This window comes from Muscardinus avellanarius, assembly GCF_963383645.1.
Source record: "Muscardinus avellanarius genome assembly, chromosome: 3".
NCBI lineage: Eukaryota > Metazoa > Chordata > Mammalia > Rodentia > Gliridae > Muscardinus > Muscardinus avellanarius.
Window position 1 is genome coordinate 115,392,324 of NC_137788.1, and position 18,629 is coordinate 115,410,952.

General features: G+C 50.6%; 2 protein-coding genes across 2 annotated transcripts; one reads left to right on the forward strand and one right to left on the reverse strand.

The window, feature by feature from the left end:
• Nucleotides 1–372: 372 nt before the first annotated feature.
• S100A1 (S100 calcium binding protein A1) lies at nucleotides 373–2,938 on the reverse strand (the record flags this gene model as incomplete). The annotated part of the gene is made up of 2 exons (XM_080690886.1): nucleotides 373–647; nucleotides 2,798–2,938. The coding sequence occupies 2 exons, from the start codon at nucleotides 2,936–2,938 to the stop codon at nucleotides 504–506; spliced, it is 285 nt and encodes a 94-aa protein (XP_080547012.1). The 3' UTR covers nucleotides 373–503.
• A 5,043-nt stretch (nucleotides 2,939–7,981) lies between these two features.
• S100A13 (S100 calcium binding protein A13) lies at nucleotides 7,982–12,788 on the forward strand (the record flags this gene model as incomplete). The annotated part of the gene is made up of 2 exons (XM_080690515.1): nucleotides 7,982–8,134; nucleotides 12,645–12,788. 2 exons carry the CDS (start codon nucleotides 7,982–7,984, stop codon nucleotides 12,786–12,788), a joined length of 297 nt encoding a protein of 98 aa, XP_080546641.1.
• Between the last annotated feature and the right edge of the window lie 5,841 nt (nucleotides 12,789–18,629).

An 18,629-nucleotide genomic window follows, 5' to 3' on the forward strand; every position in this document is an offset into this window, starting at 1 on the left:
TTAGGTGAGGGCAAGCATGGCGTTTGTTTTGCCCACTGCACTAACCCCAGTTCCTACAGTGTCTAGCTCATGGTGGGACCTCAGTAAATAGCGCTTGAAGGTTGAAAACAGATTCTTTCTGGTTGTATGGTTGAGAAGACGACTTCCATCTCCAGCTGGAACCCGGGATGCCCACATTTCTGAGCCACTAGCGGGCCTCAAGGAGGAAGAGGGAAAGCTTTCGAACACTCTCCACAGGAAAGGGGAGTGAGCAACCCTCCCCTCTCCTCCTCCCACTCCCAGACCCCAGAGGAGGCAGACACTGATGGCTGGCGAGAGCGGAGCCTTTAATGAATGCTGAGTGGCAGGCCTGGACTGCTACTCTTGCGCCCTTGCTGTGGGTTGAGGGGGGTGGGGCAAGCAGAGAGGTGTAGAGAGGTAGAAGTGGGGTGAAGTGAAAGTAGGGTGAAGGGGCAGGTGTGGAGGGGTCCGGGGGAAGGGCGCCGCCCACTGGGGCTATGTGCTCAACTGTTCTCCCAGAAGAAGTTGTTGCAGGCCACGGTGAGAGCGGCCACCAGCACCACGTACTCCTGGAAGTCCACTTCCCCGTCTCCGTTCTCGTCTAGCTCCTTCATGACCTTGTCCACAGCGTCTGCATCCTTCTGGGTCTGTGGAGGAGAGAGAGGGAGATGGAGATGAGCAGACAGGTGTCTACCACCGAGTCAAGAGGGCCAAGGAAAATCAGAAACGCAAGTGATACCTAACGATAGACCTATCTCCTCCCTGAAAACACTTGTGGGCGCCTGTTGCCTACAAGACAAACTCCAAACTCCTTAATCTGGCAGAGTTAATAATGGCACCCGGTGCCATAGGTTGATTGTCTACAATGTGGCAAGCACTGCTCCAGGAGCCTTACAGACATGGTCTAGTTTGTTTGTTTGTTTTTGTGGCACTGGGGATGGAACCCAGGGGCATTGTGCCTCGTAGCTATACCTCCAGCCCTGTTTTTTATTATTTTATTTTATTTTTTGCGGAGGTATTCTACCTCCGAGCTATATCCCCCCAGCCCTATTTTTTATTCTTTATTTTGAAACAGGGTCTCACTGAGTTTCAAAGGGCCTCACTAAGTAGTAGCCAAGGCTGTCTGCAAACTGCTGTCCTCCTGTCTCAGCCCCCCAAATGCTGGGATTACAAGCGTGCACCACCATGCCTGGCCCTGCCCTATTTTTTTTTCTTTTCTTTTGTGATACTGGGGATGGAACCCAGGGGCATTCTCCCTCTGAGCTACAACCCAGCCCTATTTTTTATTCTTTATTTTGAAACAGGGTCTCACTGAGTTGCAAATAGCCTCATTAAGTAGCTGAGGCTGGCTTCGAACCTGGATCCTCCCATCTCAATCACCCGAATGAATGCTAGAATTACAAACATGCGCCACCACACCCCGGCTGTCTAGTTTCAGTCTAATACAAATGATACGAGGATGTTTTCAATGCTTCCCTTCTAGAGAATAAACAAATGGATGGTTTTGGTTAAATCAATGTGTTAAAGTTAGAAAGAAGCAGGGCCAGCCAGATATGGTGGTGCAGGCATGTAATCCCAGCATTTGGGAAACTGAGACAGGAGGATCGCAAGTTTGTAGCTAGCCTCTGCTACTTAGTGAGGCCCTCTGAAACTTAGTGAGACACTGTTCAAAATAAAGAATAAAAAGTAGGGCTGGAGCCTGCAGTGGTGGTACACGCTTGTAATCTCCACTCTTGGGAGGCTGAGACAGGAGGATGGTGCAGGTTCAAAGCCAGCATCAGCTACTTAGTGAGGCTCTTAGTAACTTAGGGAGATCCTGTTTTCAGATAAAATATAAAAATAGGTCTGGGAGTATAGCCCAGAGGTAGACCGCCTCTGGGTTCTACCCCTGAACCACACACACAAAAAAGTAGGGCTGGGACAAGATGTACATTAACAAACATATCAAAGTCAAATCACTAAGCCAAAGATGAGAAGGAGGGAGGGGAGGTAATGGGACAGGAGTGATGTGTGTATGTATATTTCCACCATCTTGTACCCCATTAAGATGTATGACCACAATGCACCAATAAGGAAAAATAAAAGAAAAAAGAAAAAAAAAGCCGGCCGTGGTGGCGCACACTTGTAATCCCAGCATTTGGGAGGCTGAGACAGGAGGATAGCGGTTCGCAGACAGCTTCAGCTACTACTTAGTGAGGTTCTTTGCAACTCAGCAAGACCCTGTTTCAAAATAAAGAATAATAGCCGGGCGTGGTGGCGCATGCTTGTAATCCCCTCGCTTGGGAGGCGGAGACAGGAGGATCGCGCAGGTTTGAAGCCAGCCATGCAAGCTGGCTTAGGAGACCCTGTTTCCAAAAAAAAAAAAAAAAAAAAAAGAATAATAAGAAAAAAGAAAAATGGGGCAGGGGGTATTGCTCAGAGTTCTAATGCCCCTGGGTTTTATCCCCAGAACCGCAAATAAAAAATAAAAAAAGAAGGAATAAAAAACCGTGCTGGGTACTTGGTGATGGTAGCTCGCAGGTAGACTGCCCCTGGATTCCATCCCTAGTACCACAAAAATAAATAAATAAGTAAATAAATAAATAAATAAATAAATAAATTTGATGAATTTGTACAAGGGCTAGCACCTAAGAGGTGATCAATAAACTCTGGCATTTCCCTTTGGCCCAGGAGGAGCAGGGGAGCCTGGGAGAGGACCGGGATGGTTTGACCGAGCAGGGCAGGGATGGAAAGCATGGCAGGGAGGTCCCCACCCCTCCAGCCGCCCACTGGACCCTGAATCCCTCTCGGTGCTCACGTCCAGGAAGCCGGAGAGCTCCGTCTGCAGCAGGTCTTTCAGCTCTTTCTTGCTCAGCTTGTACTTATCCCCCTCCTTGGCGGAGTGGGCGTGGAACACGTTGATGAGGGTCTCCATGGCAGTCTCCAGCTCTGAGCCCATCCTGGCAGCGCACCTACCCCCCCATCATAGAAGTGAGCTGGGGTCCAGCCGAGGGCAGCCCTTAGACATGGCCCCGCTTCCACAGCTAGGAGATGGGCGCCACATTGCACTTTACCTTCCACTGAGATGTTACAGGATGGAGGAAACCCCAGGACACCTAAATCCAGACACATTCAATCGGGTCCCAGGCAGAGGGATTCAGGGTGGGGCGGCGTGGAGAGCCAGCAGCCGGAGCTGGCTGGCTCCGGAGGCCTGCAGTGGAGTCTGCAGAGCCTCCCGGACGCCAGGGCAGACGGAGGAGGGTGGGGCAGGCAGGCAGGGTCACCGGACTGGGGTGGCTTCTCCTGGTTCTATTTTTACCCTGGCCCTTGCAGGCCTAGCTCAGCCAAGGTCTGCTGTTGGGGGCGGTGGGTTGGGGTCTCTACAGCCTGGACTCTGTTGCTCAGCATAGCAAAGACTAAGCTGGGTGCCCCCAGTGAGCCTGATTGAGGGGGTGGCAGCCCGAAGGGTTGACCCAAGGCTGGGAAGTCTCCCTCCTGCCTCTGAGCTTCCTGAAAACAGCCTGAATGTCATTTGGGCTTCACTGGGGTATGTGTCCCCTTGCATCTGATTTGATTCCTTTTTTTTTTTTTTTTTTGGGCAAAATTAGCCCTTCCAGCAGATGGGGAACAGGAAGGGAGAAAAGAATGTCTGAGCCTTTTTGTGTGTGTGTGTGTGTGTGTGTGTGTGTGTGTGTGTGTGGTACTGGGGATGGGACCCAGGGGCATTCTACCTCTGAGCTACACCCCTAGCCCTATTTTTTATTCTTTAATTTGAAACAGCTTATCTCTGAGTTGCAGAGGGCCTCAGTAAATAGCTGAGGCTGTCTGCAAACTGAGATCCTCCTGTCCCAGCCTCCCAAATGCTGGGATTATAAGCGTGCGCCACCACGCCTGGCGCTGAGCCTTTTCTTTTCTTTTTGTGGTACTGGAGATGGAACCCAGGGGCTTTCTACCTCTGGTCTACACTCCCAGACCTATTTTATATTTTATTCGAAACAGAGTCTCACTAAGTTGCTGAGAGTCTAAGTAGCTGAGGCTGGCAATCCTCCTGTCTCAGCCTCCCAAGTACTGGGGTTACAGGCATGCGCCACCACGGTGAGCCTTACTGAGCCTTTTCCTGATAGGAAGGGCTCTCAGGTAGAAGAGAAGACCCCTTAGTTAGGCCTTGTCCCTGATGCTGTTTGATGTGGGAAGCAGCAGCTAGAGGAGGTGGCTGGGATGTGCCCGGGAAGAGAACCCACTGAGCGCATGAAGTCTTTTGAGTTCAGGGGCTGTAGAGAGCAAAAAATGGAGAAGTCTGTCAGGGAGACAAGACTCCCAAGGCAGGGGGCCTCTGTCCTTTGGCCCTGGGGACAGTCAAGTCCCCCATGCCCCAGGGGGCAGCTCGGGTGTCTCAGATCAGATGTCTCCATCCTTCCCCAGGTCTGGGGCACTGGACAATGGGCCCTGATCGGATGATACCCCAGCTCTTCAATGGGGCCCTTGTGAGCGTCACCTGAACTCCGGACTTGAGAAGCAGTTGTCACAGAGACACTGGGGAGATGGAACCCAAGCCGGGGCTGATAGAGGGGATAAGGGGTGCACAAGGGAGGGGTGCTGGAGGCTCAGTTACCAGCCTCATCCAGGAGGGGTGCCTGGAGGCTGCCCAGGGCCCTCAGCAGCCCAGGGTTTTATGTGGGAACAGCTCTGGGAGGAATTGGAATGGTAAATATACAAAAAGGAAAAGCCTGGGGGAAGAAATGAGGGACCTGGGCTGGGAAGGGGAAGAAGGGAGGTCCTTGGGAGGCAGGGTTGGAGAGGACACAGTGCCCTAGGGTCCTGTCTTCCTCCTGTCACACGACCTACACTCAGCTACCCCCAGACTTCCCTGGGACCTTGGCAAGGCTGGCAGGGGTGGCGGGGAGTGAGTCGGGGGGGGGGGCAGGAACAGCTGTTCTATTCTTTCTTTTTACCCCACGGGAAGCTAGTCGAGGGTTACATCTCTTCCCCAACACCTGGGGTGGCTGGGGGCCTTGGCAGGGGACTCAGGGAGGGCCTGGTAGCCTGAAAGTCGGATGGCAGTTTCTGGGCGCCCCCTGACCTTCACTTGTCTCCCCTTAACACCTTCCAAACTCCCTTTCCCCCAAATCCTGAACTGCCTCCATCTGACTGTTTCCTGGCAGACCCTCAGATCACACTGCCATCATCCCTGACCCTTGTGGTCCTCCTGAAGCCCCCTTTCCCCTAAGCTGGCCAGGCCAGAGACCTGGCCCCACGAGGCAGGATACTCACTTAGTCAGCCTAGGCTGAGGTGGGGCAGGTTCTGGAGAGGTGGACGAGGCTGCAGCTGTGGCTGCTGGAGCTGCGTGAGACCTGTCTTTAGCAGTGCTCCCGGCCCCCCGCCGACCCCCCTCCCCACCGGCTCCACCCCTTCACGGACACCACGGGGCCAGGGGCCAGGAGCCAGCAGCAGACAGAGGCGCCCTCTGTCTCCCAGGCTGGAACAGGCTGCCCTGTGTCTCTTCTCTGGCCTTGCTCCCCTCCCCTCCGCTGCTGGGGACCGGCTGCTGGGCACCAGCGGGAAGGAGGTGGCCTTGGGAGGGACGAGATAGCCCAATCGCAGCCCGCTGCGCGGTCCCTGAAGGCACTGAGCAGGGACCCCACTGGGGTCCCAGTTTGGGGCTCCTGTGAGCCTGTGCAGAGTTAGTTTTGGGATGTCTCGCTGAGAGCTGGGGATTTGTTCTTTGGGAGCCTCAGCCTGGATCTTCTATTTGTGGGAGCCTCAGCCTGGGTCCCTGAAGGGGCCTTGGTGTGCGGGGTCTCTGTACTGTTTCTGATTGGGCCCCTCAGTGACGAGCTCTTTCTTCAATCAGCAGATGTCACCCCCCCCCCCCCCCCCGCCCCACAGCAACAGGCACTTCTGATTGGCTTTTGGGGCGTGGCGGCGCAGCAGTCCCCAGCATCCCCTGTTGAATGGGATCTGTCTAGGCAGCCCCCCTCTCAAGTCGGGGGACACAGAAGGCCTGGGTTGGTCGGCTGGAATCCTTGCCCGAAGCTGGCACAGGAGATGAGATTGGGCGGTCCCCTCTCTTCCGAATCAGCTTTGGAAACTTGACGCTAGCTGGCTCCTCCCTCTCCGGGCTTATAAACCTCAGCCCTTAGGCTCCTGTTTGCAGCGCCCCATCTCCTAACCCTGGTGAGTCTCAACCTCCCTGCCCCGCCCCGCCCCCTCACCCCTCTACCCGTTAGGGAAAGCTTTTCTTTCTGGAATTCTTTTTCTTCTCTTGGTGCCCAAGTCCCTCCCCTAGATCCGGGCTCCGACAGGGATTTCAGGAAGTGGCTTTGGGAGAGCAAGCCTCAGTCCCGGCAGGAGTGTGTGCGCGTATGTGGGTGGATGAAAATGAGAGGGATGAGTGGGCATGTTCCCGACGTCCAGCCTTGCCTGGGGACAGTGCCCTTTCTTGGACCGAGCCCTTCGTGGGCTTGAGGAATCAGAACTCCTGTTCTAGGAGTCACTCCCGGTCACCCAAAGACAGGAGTGGGGAGGGCAGGCGGGGTCCCGGGTTGGGCTCTCTGTCCAGCTGCCCCCAGAACAGAGTGTAAGGTGGGGGGCCAGAGGACCTAAGGCAATCCAGTCTGAGACAGCTCTGACCACGGCTGGGCCTTTGCCAATTCTGGCTAGCGGTCAGAGTGTGGGCGGGTGGAGTGTGGACGGGTGGAGACCCAGGTCCCACTGTAAACAAGCTTTGGAGACAGACAACCTTCTGACCCTTTGAGGCTGGACAAGATGACCAGAAGGGGCCCTTGGGACAGGAACCCCATGGGGGAGGGAGGGGCTGCCAGACACACACACAACTGAAACAGAACTGCAGAGCTGGGTATGGTGGCGTAGGCCTGTAATCCCAGTACTTGGAAGGCTGAGATAGGAGGATTGCAGGTTCAAGGCCAGCCTCAGCAATTTAGCAAGACCTTCAGCAACTGAGTGAGACTCTGTTTTAAGATTAAAAAAAAAAAAGCCAAGTGTCATAATGCCAGTACTTGAGAGGCTGAGACAGGAGGATCACAAGTTCCAAGCCAGCCCCAACAACTTAGTAAACTGATTCTGTTTCAAAGTAAAAAATAAAAAGGGGCTGGGGTGTAGCTCAGAGGTAGAAGGCCCCTGGGTTCAATCTCCAGGACTGTCAAAAAAGGAAAAATAAGTGAAAAGAAAAAAACAACAAAAAAAGTAACTGCGAACTGGAAATCTCTTCCCAGATAGAGAGATATCCAACCTGGGGGATCACCACTCAGGGCTCCCCAAGACAGATTCGTGTGTGTGTATGTGTGTTACTGGGTATGGAACCCAGGGGCCTTCTACCTCTGGGCTGTACTCCCAGACCTATTTTACATTTTTATTTGGAAACGGTCTCACTAAGGTGCAGAGAGCCTCACTAAGTAGCTAAGGCTAGCTTCGAACCCATGGGATCCTCCTGTCTCAGCCTCCCAAGTATTGGGCTTACAAGCGTGCGCCACGACGCCTAGTCAGATACTTAAAAAGATCCCTGAGCTGGGTGTGATGACACATGTTTGTAATCCCAGTACTTGGGATGCTGAGACAGGAGGATTCTAGGTTTGCTGCCAGCCTTATTTAGTGAGGCCCTCTATAACTTAGTGAGACCCTGTTTCCAAATAAAGAATTAAAAATTAGGGCTGGGGGATGTATCTCAGAGGTAGAATGCTCCTGGGTTCTATCCCCAGTACTGAAAAAAAAGACCCCCAGACACCTATAACCCACAGAATAAGGGGTTTCTGAAATTGACCCTAAACTGTTACCTGGTCCCCAGCCCCAAGTTCAACCTCTGTCCTGTCTCTCTTCTCCCTCTTTTCTATAATGTGCCCTCCAGGGAGAGGTCTGAGGAGGCAGCACCACTGTGGGGGACCCTGGCCATTCCTGAGCCCCAGGTAACCTAACTCTTACCTCTGTATCGTTCCCCATCCTGCAGGTCAGTGCCACGAGGACCCCGGCTCCAACCTCTGGGTCCCAATGGCGGCTGAGCCACTGACCGAGCTGGAGATGGCCATCGAGACGGTGGTCACCACCTTCTTCACCTTTGCAGGGCGGGAAGGCCGGAAAGGCAGCCTCAGCACCAATGAGTTTAAGGAGCTGGTCACCCAGCAGCTGCCTCACCTGCTCAAGGTAGGCCCAGGTCCCTGGGACTGAGATTTTATTGAGATGGTGATTATGGGATACTGTCTAGGTGAGCCGATATTGCCGAGTACATAATATGGCCACAAGAAAAGATGAAGTCAGAGGTGGTGGTGCAGGCCTGTAATCCAGTACGTGGGAAGCCAGCACGGGAAGATCACGGGTTCGAGACCAGGCTCAGCAGGTTAGCAAGACTCTGAGCAGCCTAAGGAGACACCGTTTCAAAACAATTTTTTTTTTTTTTTTTTTTTTTTTTTTTGCGGGTCTGAGGATGGAACTCAGGGGTATTTGATGTCCGAACTATACCCCCAGCCCTATTTTTTATTCTTTATTTTGAAACAGGGTCTCGCTAAGTTGCAAGGGCCTCATTAAGTAGCTGAGGCTGTCCGCGAACCGCGATCCTCTGGTCTCGGCCTCCCGAATGCTGGGATTACAAGTGTGCGCCACTACGCCCGGCAAAATAAATATTTTTAAAAATAGGGCTAGGGGTATAACTCGAAGGTCAGAATGCCTCCGGGTTCCATCCCAGTACAAGAAAAGAAGGAAAGAAAGAAGAATATGTAGATGGTCTTGGGTTTTTTTGCCTGGCTGTGTGTGTGCACGCATGTGTGCGTGCATGAATGTGCGTGTATAACAAGGCAGGCAAAGAGGCTGTGTTTGTGCAAGTGGGAGTGTGTGACTGGGAGCTGTGCTCTCATTAAACTATTTTACCTCTGAGCTACAGCCCCAGCCCTTTTTATTTTGAAACACAATCTTGCAAGTTGCTCAGGGTGGCCTTGAACCTGTGATCCTCCTGTCTCAGCCTCCCAAGTACTGGAATGACAGGCATGTGCCACCATGCCTGGCTTATATTCCTCACTTCTAAAGATCTGTCCTGGCCAGGCGTGGTGGCGCACACTTGTAATCCCGGCATTTGGGAGGCTGAGACGGAGGATCGCGGTTCACAGCCAGCCTCCGCTACTTAGTGAGGCCCTTTGCAACTCAGTGAGACCCTGTTTCAAAATAAAGAATACAAAATTGGGCTGGGGGTGTTGCTCAGAGGTAGAATGCCCCTGGGTTCCATCCCCAGTACTGCAAAAAAATTTAAAAAAAAAAATCAGCCATTTTAGCATCCCATGCCTTTATTTATGACTCATGAAAAGAAGCCACCACTTTCAAAATCTTAATATCTGGCTCCCCCCTGCCATTCGGACTTTATTCCTCAGTCACTTTTCTACCTCAATCAAGTTTATCCCACTGGGACTCTCTCTCTCTCTGTATGGAAATTGGACCCAAGAGCATTTTTACCTCTGAGCTACATCCTCAGCCCTGAGGCTGGCCTTGAACCTGCGATCCTGGGATTATAGGCATATGGCACTGTGCCCTGCTGACCTTCAGTGACTGACTCGTGGCTTTTTCGTCTTTCATCACCTCATTTCTCCTCCTCCTCAGATCAGGTTCTAAGATTCATTACTACCATCGCTCCCTCAACACCCTTGAGAGATTCTGTCTCTTTGTCCTTATTGTCTGGCAGAATCTCCACCCTGGTGGAATCCAACACTTGACCTACGCTGACTTGCTTATTACACCCACCCCCTATGCCTGCGCTTGTGTAGTGGGATATGCTTGGAGAAAAACACATAGCTATGTTGACTTGTCTCTAGAACCTTAACCACAGACTCCAAGGAGACCCTGGGCAATGCCTGGCAACCCTGTATTCCCTGGGTGATTCATCCACTAACATTTTTATTTTTATTTTTTTTGGTGGTACTGGGGGTGGAAGCCAGAGGCTTTCTACCTCTGGGCTAATCTTCCAGACCTATTTATTTATTTATTTATTTTTTTTTTTGTGGTACTGGGGGTAAAACCCAGGGGCTTTCTACCTCCGGGCTATACTCCCAAACCTTTTTTAAAATATATATTTTATTTGGAAACAGGGTCTCACTAAATTGCTGAGAGCCTCACTAAGTAGCTGAGGCTGGCTTCGAACCTGTGCAATCCTCCTGTCTCAGCCTCCTAAGCACAGGGATTACAAGCGTGCGCCACCACGCCCAGCTAATCCACTAACTTTTTCTTTTTTTCTGTTTTGCAGTACTGGGGATGGAACCCAGAGGCATTCTACTTCTGAGCTACAACCCCAGCCTGATTTTTTATTCTTTATTTTGAAACAGGGCCTCACCGAGTAGCTGAGGCGGGCCATGAAACTGCGATCCTCCTGTCTCAGCCTTCCTGTACTGGAATTACAAGTGTGTACCACCACGCCCGGCCACCTCTTGCAGATGATCATTTCATAACTTTTTCTCTTGCTTTCAAGCCTCTTTCTCCCTGTTCCCCCTGACTGAGAAAATAAAAGCCATCAGGAAAAGTCCACCAGCTGGTCAGCACATATTCTGACTTCTTTCCAATCCATATGAATGATCTGCCTCAGCCCCTCCACTGGAGCCCTGGATCCCATCCTCTCTCACCTCCTTAAAAGGCATGCCTCTTCAATGTCTTGTTCCCTCTCCTGCATTATCAAAACTGCCTTCTTTCGAGGGAGTGGTGGTGCACACTTGTAATTCCAGCATTTGGGAGACTGAGACAGGAGGATTGTAATTTATGGACAGCCTCAGCTACTTAGTGAGGCTCTTTGCAACTCAGTGAGACCATGTTTCAAAATAAAGAATCAAAAATAGGACTGAGCCGGGCGTGTTGGCGCACGCTTGTCATCCCAGTATTCCGGAGGCTGAGACGGAGGATCGCGGTTCGTAGACAGCCTCAGTTACTTAGTGAGGCTCTTTACAACTCAGTGAGACCTGTTTCAAAATAAAGAATAAAAAATGGGACTGGGGGTGTAGCTCCCACCACCACCACCAACAACAAAAAAGCACAACCACCACCAAAAGAAACTGCCTTCTCTATTGGATCTTAGATACTAGTTTTTTGTTCTGGGCAGTGGTGGGGATTGAACCCAGGACCTTCACATTCTAGACAAGCACTCTACCAAATTGAGCTACATCTCCAGCTCTTCATTTTTTTTTCCCCCAGTACTGGTTGATGGAACCCGGGGGCATTCTATCTCTGAGCTACAACCCCAGCTCAATTTTTTTTTTTTTTTTTTTTTTTTTTTTTTTTTTTGGTACTGGGGATTGAACCCAGGAGCATTCTACCTCTGAGTTACACCCCCAGTCCTATTTTATTTTTTATTTTGAAACATGGTCTCACTTAGTTGCAAAGGGTCTCCCTCACAAAGTAGATGATGCTGGCCGCAAAAGGCGATCCTCCTGTCTCAGCCTCCCGAATGCTGGGATTACAAGTGTGCACCACCACACCCAACTCCCAGTTGTCATTTTTTTTTTTTTTTCTTTATTTTGAAACAGAGTCTCACTGAGTTACAAAGGACCTCACTAAGTAGATGAGCCTGACTGCAAACCGAGATCCTTTTGTCTCAGGCTCCCAAATGCTGAGATTTCAAACATGGGCCACCATGTCCGGCTTCCCTAACCCTTCTTAAAATTCTATTTCAATTGCCCAGGCTAGCCGGGCATGGTGGCACATGCTTGTAATCCCAGGATGTGGGGAGGCTGAGACTGGAGGATTGTGGTTCGCGGACAGCCTCAGCTACTTAGTGAGGCCCTCTGCAACTTAGTGAGACCCTGTCTCAAAATAAAGAATAAAAAATAGGGCGGGGGGGTGTAGCTCAGAGGTCGAATGCCCCTGGGTTCCATTCCCAGACCCACTAAATAAATAAATAAATAAATAAATAAATAAATAAATAAATTGCCCAGGCTGGCCTCAAATTTGTGATCTTCCTGCTTCAGCCTCCCAAGTACTGGGATGACAAGCATGTGCCACCAAGCCTGGCTTCCTCTTTTCATTTTGAAACAGAATTTCACTAAGTAGCTGAGGCTGTCCTCAAACCTGTGGTCCTCCTATCTCAGCCTCCCAAGCACTGGGATCACAATCATGCGTCACCACGTCCAACTAACATTCAAGTTTTTGCCTGCGATTGTCTGGCAACTTCTCTTTTGAAATCGGCCTTACAGTATCCCTGGGTTTCACAGGCCCATGATGGAAGCCTATGTTCAGGGCTCCCTAGGAAACCAGATACCTCATATCTCTGCCATCCCCCTGATCACTGGCCCAACTGAATATCAAAGGAACAGCTCAAACTTTGAAGGAGGAGGATGTCCTGAGAGGGATCTGGGGGCTGCTGGAGTATTCCTGAGCAGATGCACACAGCTGGGGCAGGGGTTGCTGGTGACGCAGACTGTGTACATTCCGCCCCACATCTGTACTCCGTGATGCCGTGTTTGTCGCTTTTGACCAGCCACGGTGGGAGTATTTATACCGTGGTGGCCTTGGAGTTGGGACCCAGGCCGTGCCGTCCTGTGCCTGCGGCCTCTTCCTTTAGGACAGGGACAGGGGCTAGTGCTCTCGGAGGCAAGGGCCCTCGGAGAGGGGTCGCTGGCCATTTTTTCTCTCTTCGGGCTCCAGAGCCCAGGTGCCAAGCCTGCCCTTCTCTCTGTGCCTCGCTCAACAGGACGTGGGCGACCTGGACGAGAAGATGAAGAGCTTGGATGTGAACCAGGACTCCGAGCTCAAGTTCAGTGAGTACTGGAGACTGATTGGGGAGCTGGCCAAGGAGATCCGGAAGGAGAAGGCCCTGGAGATCCGGAAGAAGTGAAGGCTGCTGCTGGGGATGGGTGGGCGGGCAGGCCCAGGAGACCCACTGGTCCCACCCCCAAATAAAGCTTCCCCCTTAAAACACAGATCTTTCTTTACTTTTTTTTTTTTTTTTTTTGCGGTACTGGGGATGGAACTCAGGGGCATTCTACCTCTGAGCTACACCCCCAACCTTATTTTTTTATTCTTTATTTTAAAACAAAAATAAAGCCTCACTGAGTTACAAGGGCCTCACCAAGTAGCTGAGTCTATCCTCGAACTGTGATCCTCCTGTCTCAGCCTCCCAAATGCTGGGATTACAAGTGTGCACCACCATACCCAGCTTCGTTTTATCTTTTCTTTCTATCTTTCTTTCTTTCTTTTTTCCCTTCCTTCCTTCCTTCCTCCCTTCCTTCCTTCCTTCCTTCCTTTCTACCTTTTTTTGCAGTACTGGGGATGGAACCTAGGGACATTCTACCTCTGATCTACACCCTCAATGCTATTTTTAAAAATTCTTTATTTTTGTGGTACTGGGGATGGAACGCAGGGGCTTTCTACCTCTGGGCTACACACCCAGACCTAATATATTTTTTTGGAAACAGGGTCTCACTGAGTTACTGACAACCTCACTAAGTAGATGAGGCTGGCTTCGAACCTGCATGATCCTCCTGTCTCAGCCTTCCAAGTACTGGGATTATAAGCATTCACCATCATGCCTAGCTTATATTCTTTATTGATTTATTTAATTTTTTTTTTTTGCAGTACTGGGGATGGAACCCAGGGACATTTTACTATACCCCCAGCCCTATTTTTTATTTTTTATTTTGAAACAGGGTCTCACTGAGTTGTAAAGGTCCTCACTAAGTAGGTGAGGCTGTCTGAGAACCCCAATCCTCCTGTCTCAGCTTCCCAAGCACTGGGATTACCAGCATGCAACACCATGCCTGGCGAAACAGATGTTTCTTACTGGTGTTGGGACTGATTCCTTCCCATCCTGATTTCTTTTCTGGAAATCAGGGCCTGGGGAAATTCTGCTCTGACCTGAGGGCATATCTGAAAATTATGAACCCCTTGAAGACAGGGAATGTTGTTCATCTTCAAATATCCCACAGCATCTATGGAATGGGTGCTCAATGAAGAAGTGGTTGATGAATGAATATATGAAGGTCACAGATATCTGGGGCAGGTACTTACCAGGTACCTCCTGGGGCTCAGTTGCTTGGTTGTGGCTTCCCATTTGGGCATTCACCTAGGGACACTACTTGGGTAATTTTTTACATCTGGTATTAAAGATAAGGAAATGAAGCCAGGTGTGGTGGTGCACGTGTAATCCCAGTACTTGGGAGGCTGAGACAGGAGGATCACAGGTTTAAGACCAGCCTTAGTAAGTTAGTGAGACTCTGGTCAACTTAAAGAGACTCTTAGAAACCTAGTGATGAGGAGATAGAAAGGAAATAGGCAGATAGGGAAAAGGCCTCGGTAGAAAAAAGCTAATTTCCGGAATTCCCTGAGGGGCAACAAATGCAGGAAACTCCAAAGGCTCAGAAATAAGAAGGCCAGAGCTTCACAAAGCCATCCTGAATTTCCTGAGAGACAACAGATACCTGAAACTCCAAAGATTCAGAGATAAGAAGGTCAAAGATTCACAAAGTCATCCTGAGTTTTTCTAACCAACAAACCCACCGAACAAGTCTGGGAAGGAGACCCTTCAAAGAACTTGCAAATGTCCTATGCAAATTCTCCTTGGAATCTCAAAGTCACCCTAACCACAAACGGACTTGCAAGCGGTCAGGCATTGGCCAGTCAGATGGCAAAAGTGGGGCACTTTCCCACTCGGGACCCCCTCCCCCTTTGGGGAGCTGTTCTCTCTCTTGCAGGTCGTGTTGGCCCTGAGAGAAGGCAGAGTGCATCTGAGGGCACGTGGCTCGGGCGACTCTCGATTAGTGACCTGAAGGCCTCTGCTGGACATCATGGCTGACCAGGCCCCTAGGGGTGACCTGCACCTCTTTTCTGGCAGATCGCCTGGACTCTGGGAGAAAGTAGTTTGCAACTGATGGGCACTTGGCTCGGGGGACACTCAGGTAGTGACCCTGAAGGCAGCTACTGGACCCCTATGGGGTGTTCGGCCACTTTTCTCTATTCCCTTCTGGCAGATCGTGCGGACTCCAGAAGAAAGCAGCCTGCACCTGAAGGCAATTCGGCTTGGGCTACTCTCAAGTATTGTCCTGAAGGCAGCTGCTGTACCCAGAGTTCCAGTCCCCTTGGGGGTGTTCAGCCACCCTTGCCCCATTCCCTGCTGCTTCCAGTAAACCTTTTACTCCCCTTCCTGAGGTCTGTGGGTGTCATTCTTCGCTCTCTGTAGACAAGAACTCGCCGGAGTTTTCTCTCAAGAAACCCCCGTTTCAGTGAGACCCTGATTTTTGTTTTTGTTGTACTAGGGATTGAACCCAGAAGCATTCTGCCTTTGAGCTATACCCCCAGCCTGATTTTATTTCTTATTTGGAAACAGGGTCTCTTGCTAAGCCACTGAGAGTCTACTACTTCTTGAGGCTGTCCTTCAACCTTCAGTCATCCTGTCTCAGCTGTGAGATCCTGTTTTAAGACAATAACAAAAGAAATAACAAAAGGTTTGAGGTCCTCGCTCAGAGGCAGAAGGTCCTTGGGTTTAATACCAAATACCAAATACCAAAAAAAAAAAAAAAAAAAAAAGAGCGAGAAAGAGAGAGGAAATGGATGTGTGTGTGTGTGTGTGTGTGTTACTGTGGTACTGGGAATTGAGCCCAGGAACATTCTACCTTCAAGCTATATCCTAAGCCCTATTTTATTTTTATTTTTATTTTTGAAACAGGCGTGGTGGTGCACACATAATCCCAGCATTTGGAAGGCTGAGACTGGAGGATCAGGGGTTTGGTTCGCAGACAGCCTCAGCTACTTAGAGATGTACTTTGCAACTCAATGAGACCCTATTTCAAAATAAAGAATAGCCGGGCATGGTGGCTCGCGCTTGTAGCTTGTAATCCCCCCCCCCCTGCACTTTGGAGGCAGAGACAGGAGGATCACGCAGGTTCGAAGCCAGCTGTGCTGGCTTCAGAGGCCCTGTTTCCAAAAATAAAAAATAGGTCTGGGAGTGTAGTCCGGAGGTAGAAGGGCTTCCAGGAACCCCAGTACCACCACCAAAAAAAAAAAAAAGAATAAAAATATAGGGCTGGGGGTGTAGCTCAGAGGTAGAATGCCCCTGGGTTCCATCCCCAGTACCAAGAAAGAAAGAAAGAAAGAAAGAAAGAAAGAAAGAAAGAAAGAAAGAAAGAAAGAAAGAAAGAAAGAAAGGAAGAAAGAAAGAAGAGCCGAGATGCTGGCCATGGTGGCGCACACTTGTAATCCCAGCCCCTTTGGGAGGCTGAGACAGGAGGGTTGCAGTTTGCGGCCAGCCTTAGCTACTTAGTGAGGCCCTCTGCAACTCAGTGAGACCCTGTTTCAAAATACAGAATAAAAAATAGGGCTGGGGAGCCGGGCGTGGTGGCACACGCTTGTAATCCCAGCATTTGGGAGGCTGAGACCTGGAGGATCACGGTTCGCGGACAGCCTCAGCTACTTAGGCCCTCTGCAACTCAGTGAGACCCGGTTTCAAAATAAAGAATAAAAAGTAGGGCAGGGGGTGTAGCTCGGAGGCCAAATGCCCCTGGGTTCCATCCCCAAACCCGCAAAAAAAAAAAAAAAAAAGAAAAAATAGGGCTGGGGGTGTAGCTCAGAGGTAGAATGCCCCTGAGTTCCATCCCCAGACCCGCAAAAAAAAAAAAAAAAAAAAAAAAGGAAAAAAAAGAAACAGGGTCTCACTAGGTTAACGAGAGTCTCACTACTTGCTGAGGCTGTCCTTGAACTTGCAATATTCCTGTCTCAGCCTCCCAAATACTAGGATTATAGGTGTGCACCACCATGCCTGACTAGGAAAAAATTTTTTTTTTTGGTACTGGAGATAGAATACCCCTGGATTCTATCTCCAAGCTATACCCCTAGTCCTATTTCTTATTCTTTATGTAATTTTTTAATTAATTAATTTTTGCAGTACTAGGGATGGAACTTATACCCCCGAGCTACACCCCCCAGCCTTATTTTTTTTTTTTAATTCTTTAGTTTGAAATAGGATCTCACTGAGTTGCAAAGGGCCTCACTAAATAGCTGAGGTTGTCTCGAACATCTTCTGTCTCAGCCTCTCAAATCCTGGGATTACAAACATATGCCACCATGCCTTTCTTTCTTTCTTTCTTTCTTTTTCTTTTTGGTGGTACTGGGACAGGAACCCAGGGGCTTTTCTACCTCCGGGCCATACTCCCAGACTTATTTTATACTTTATTTGGAAACAGGGTCACTAAGTTGCTGAGAGCCTCACTGAGTAGCAGAGGCTGGCTTCGAACCTGTGCGATCCTCCTGTCTCAGCCTCCAAGTATTGGAATTCAAGCTTGCACCTCCTCAACTGGCTGGAAATGGATTATTTTTTTCTTTTTGGGATACTGGTGATGGAACCCAGAAGCATTCTACCTCTGAGCTACACCCCCAGCCCTATTTTATAGTCTTTATTTTGAAACAGGGTCTAACTGAGTTGCAAAGGACCTCACTAAGTAGCTGAGGCTGTCCGAGAACCACGATGCTCCTGTCTCAGCCTCCCAAGGGCGGGGATTACAAGCCTGCACCACCATGTCTGGCTGGAAATGGATTTTTTTTCTTTTTTTTTTTTTGGTGGTACTGGGGGTAGAACCCAGAGGCTTTCTACCTCCGGGCTATACTCCCAGACCTTTTTTATATTTTATTTGGAAACAGGGTCTCACTAAGTAGCTGAGGCTGGCTTCGAACCCGTGCGATCCTCCTATCTCAGCCCTCCAAGCGCAGGGATTACAAGCGTGTGCTGCCACCATGCCCGGCTAAATGGATTTTTAAAGAGGGTAATTAACAAGAAAAAGAGTGGCTGGAACTGGGTAGAAATTCTCGAGCCTCTGATTTAGGAGAGTCCTGACTTAAAGAAGCTGAGTGCCAGGTGGAGAGAGGAGGCCCCTGTGATGTGTTCTTGGGAGCACTAGACCCTCCTCCCAGCCCTCCCTTCAAGGCAGGTATGAAGCAGGAGGAGGGACTGTGGAAGCTGTGTTCCAGGGCTGGCCCTGCGATGCAGGAAGCAGAACCCCTTGGGGGCAGCAGCACCTAGTCATTATGGGCTTGAGACGCCTGTGGTTCGCTTCACCTGCCACTAGAGAGAGCAGGGGCGGGCCGGCCGACTCCTGGGGCTGGCGCTGCAGGTCAGCCAACTCGGACGTGCTCCCTATCCTACTCCACGGAAGGGTCCCTAATGGACACCGCCTACCTACGACTGGGACTCTGAGGGGCCATGGCAAAGACATTCCAGAGGGGCTTCCACAAGGGGGGCTCTTGGTAAGAGATGCTCTGGGGGAACCCCTGGCCTGGGATTCTTAGGAGGGAGTCCAGGCTGGGGCACACCCAGAGCAGAGCAGCTGTCAGCTGGAGAGAGGGGCCCCTAGACAGAAGCCCTTCCCAGGACCTTCCGGGAGACCCTTGTGGAAGGGCCTCTCCACTTACAGAGGGTCTCTGACGGAGAGCAGAAAATACAGGGAATCGCTGGAAGGTGTCACAGGGAGAGGTGCTGGGATGAAGCCCAGGAAGATGGGTTGTGGGCACCGTTCTGTCCTGGCCCTGACCCATGCTGACCCGCTGCCTGATCTCCCTCTTTCTTCCTGTGGCTTTAGGTGTGGGGGTGGGCACTTGGGTTGGGCTCAGTCCTAGGCTCCCTGGAGTGACATCCTGGGTGCTGAGTTGGAAGGTGGGTGTTGCTATGCAGCTGGTGGGTTCGGGAAGGCAG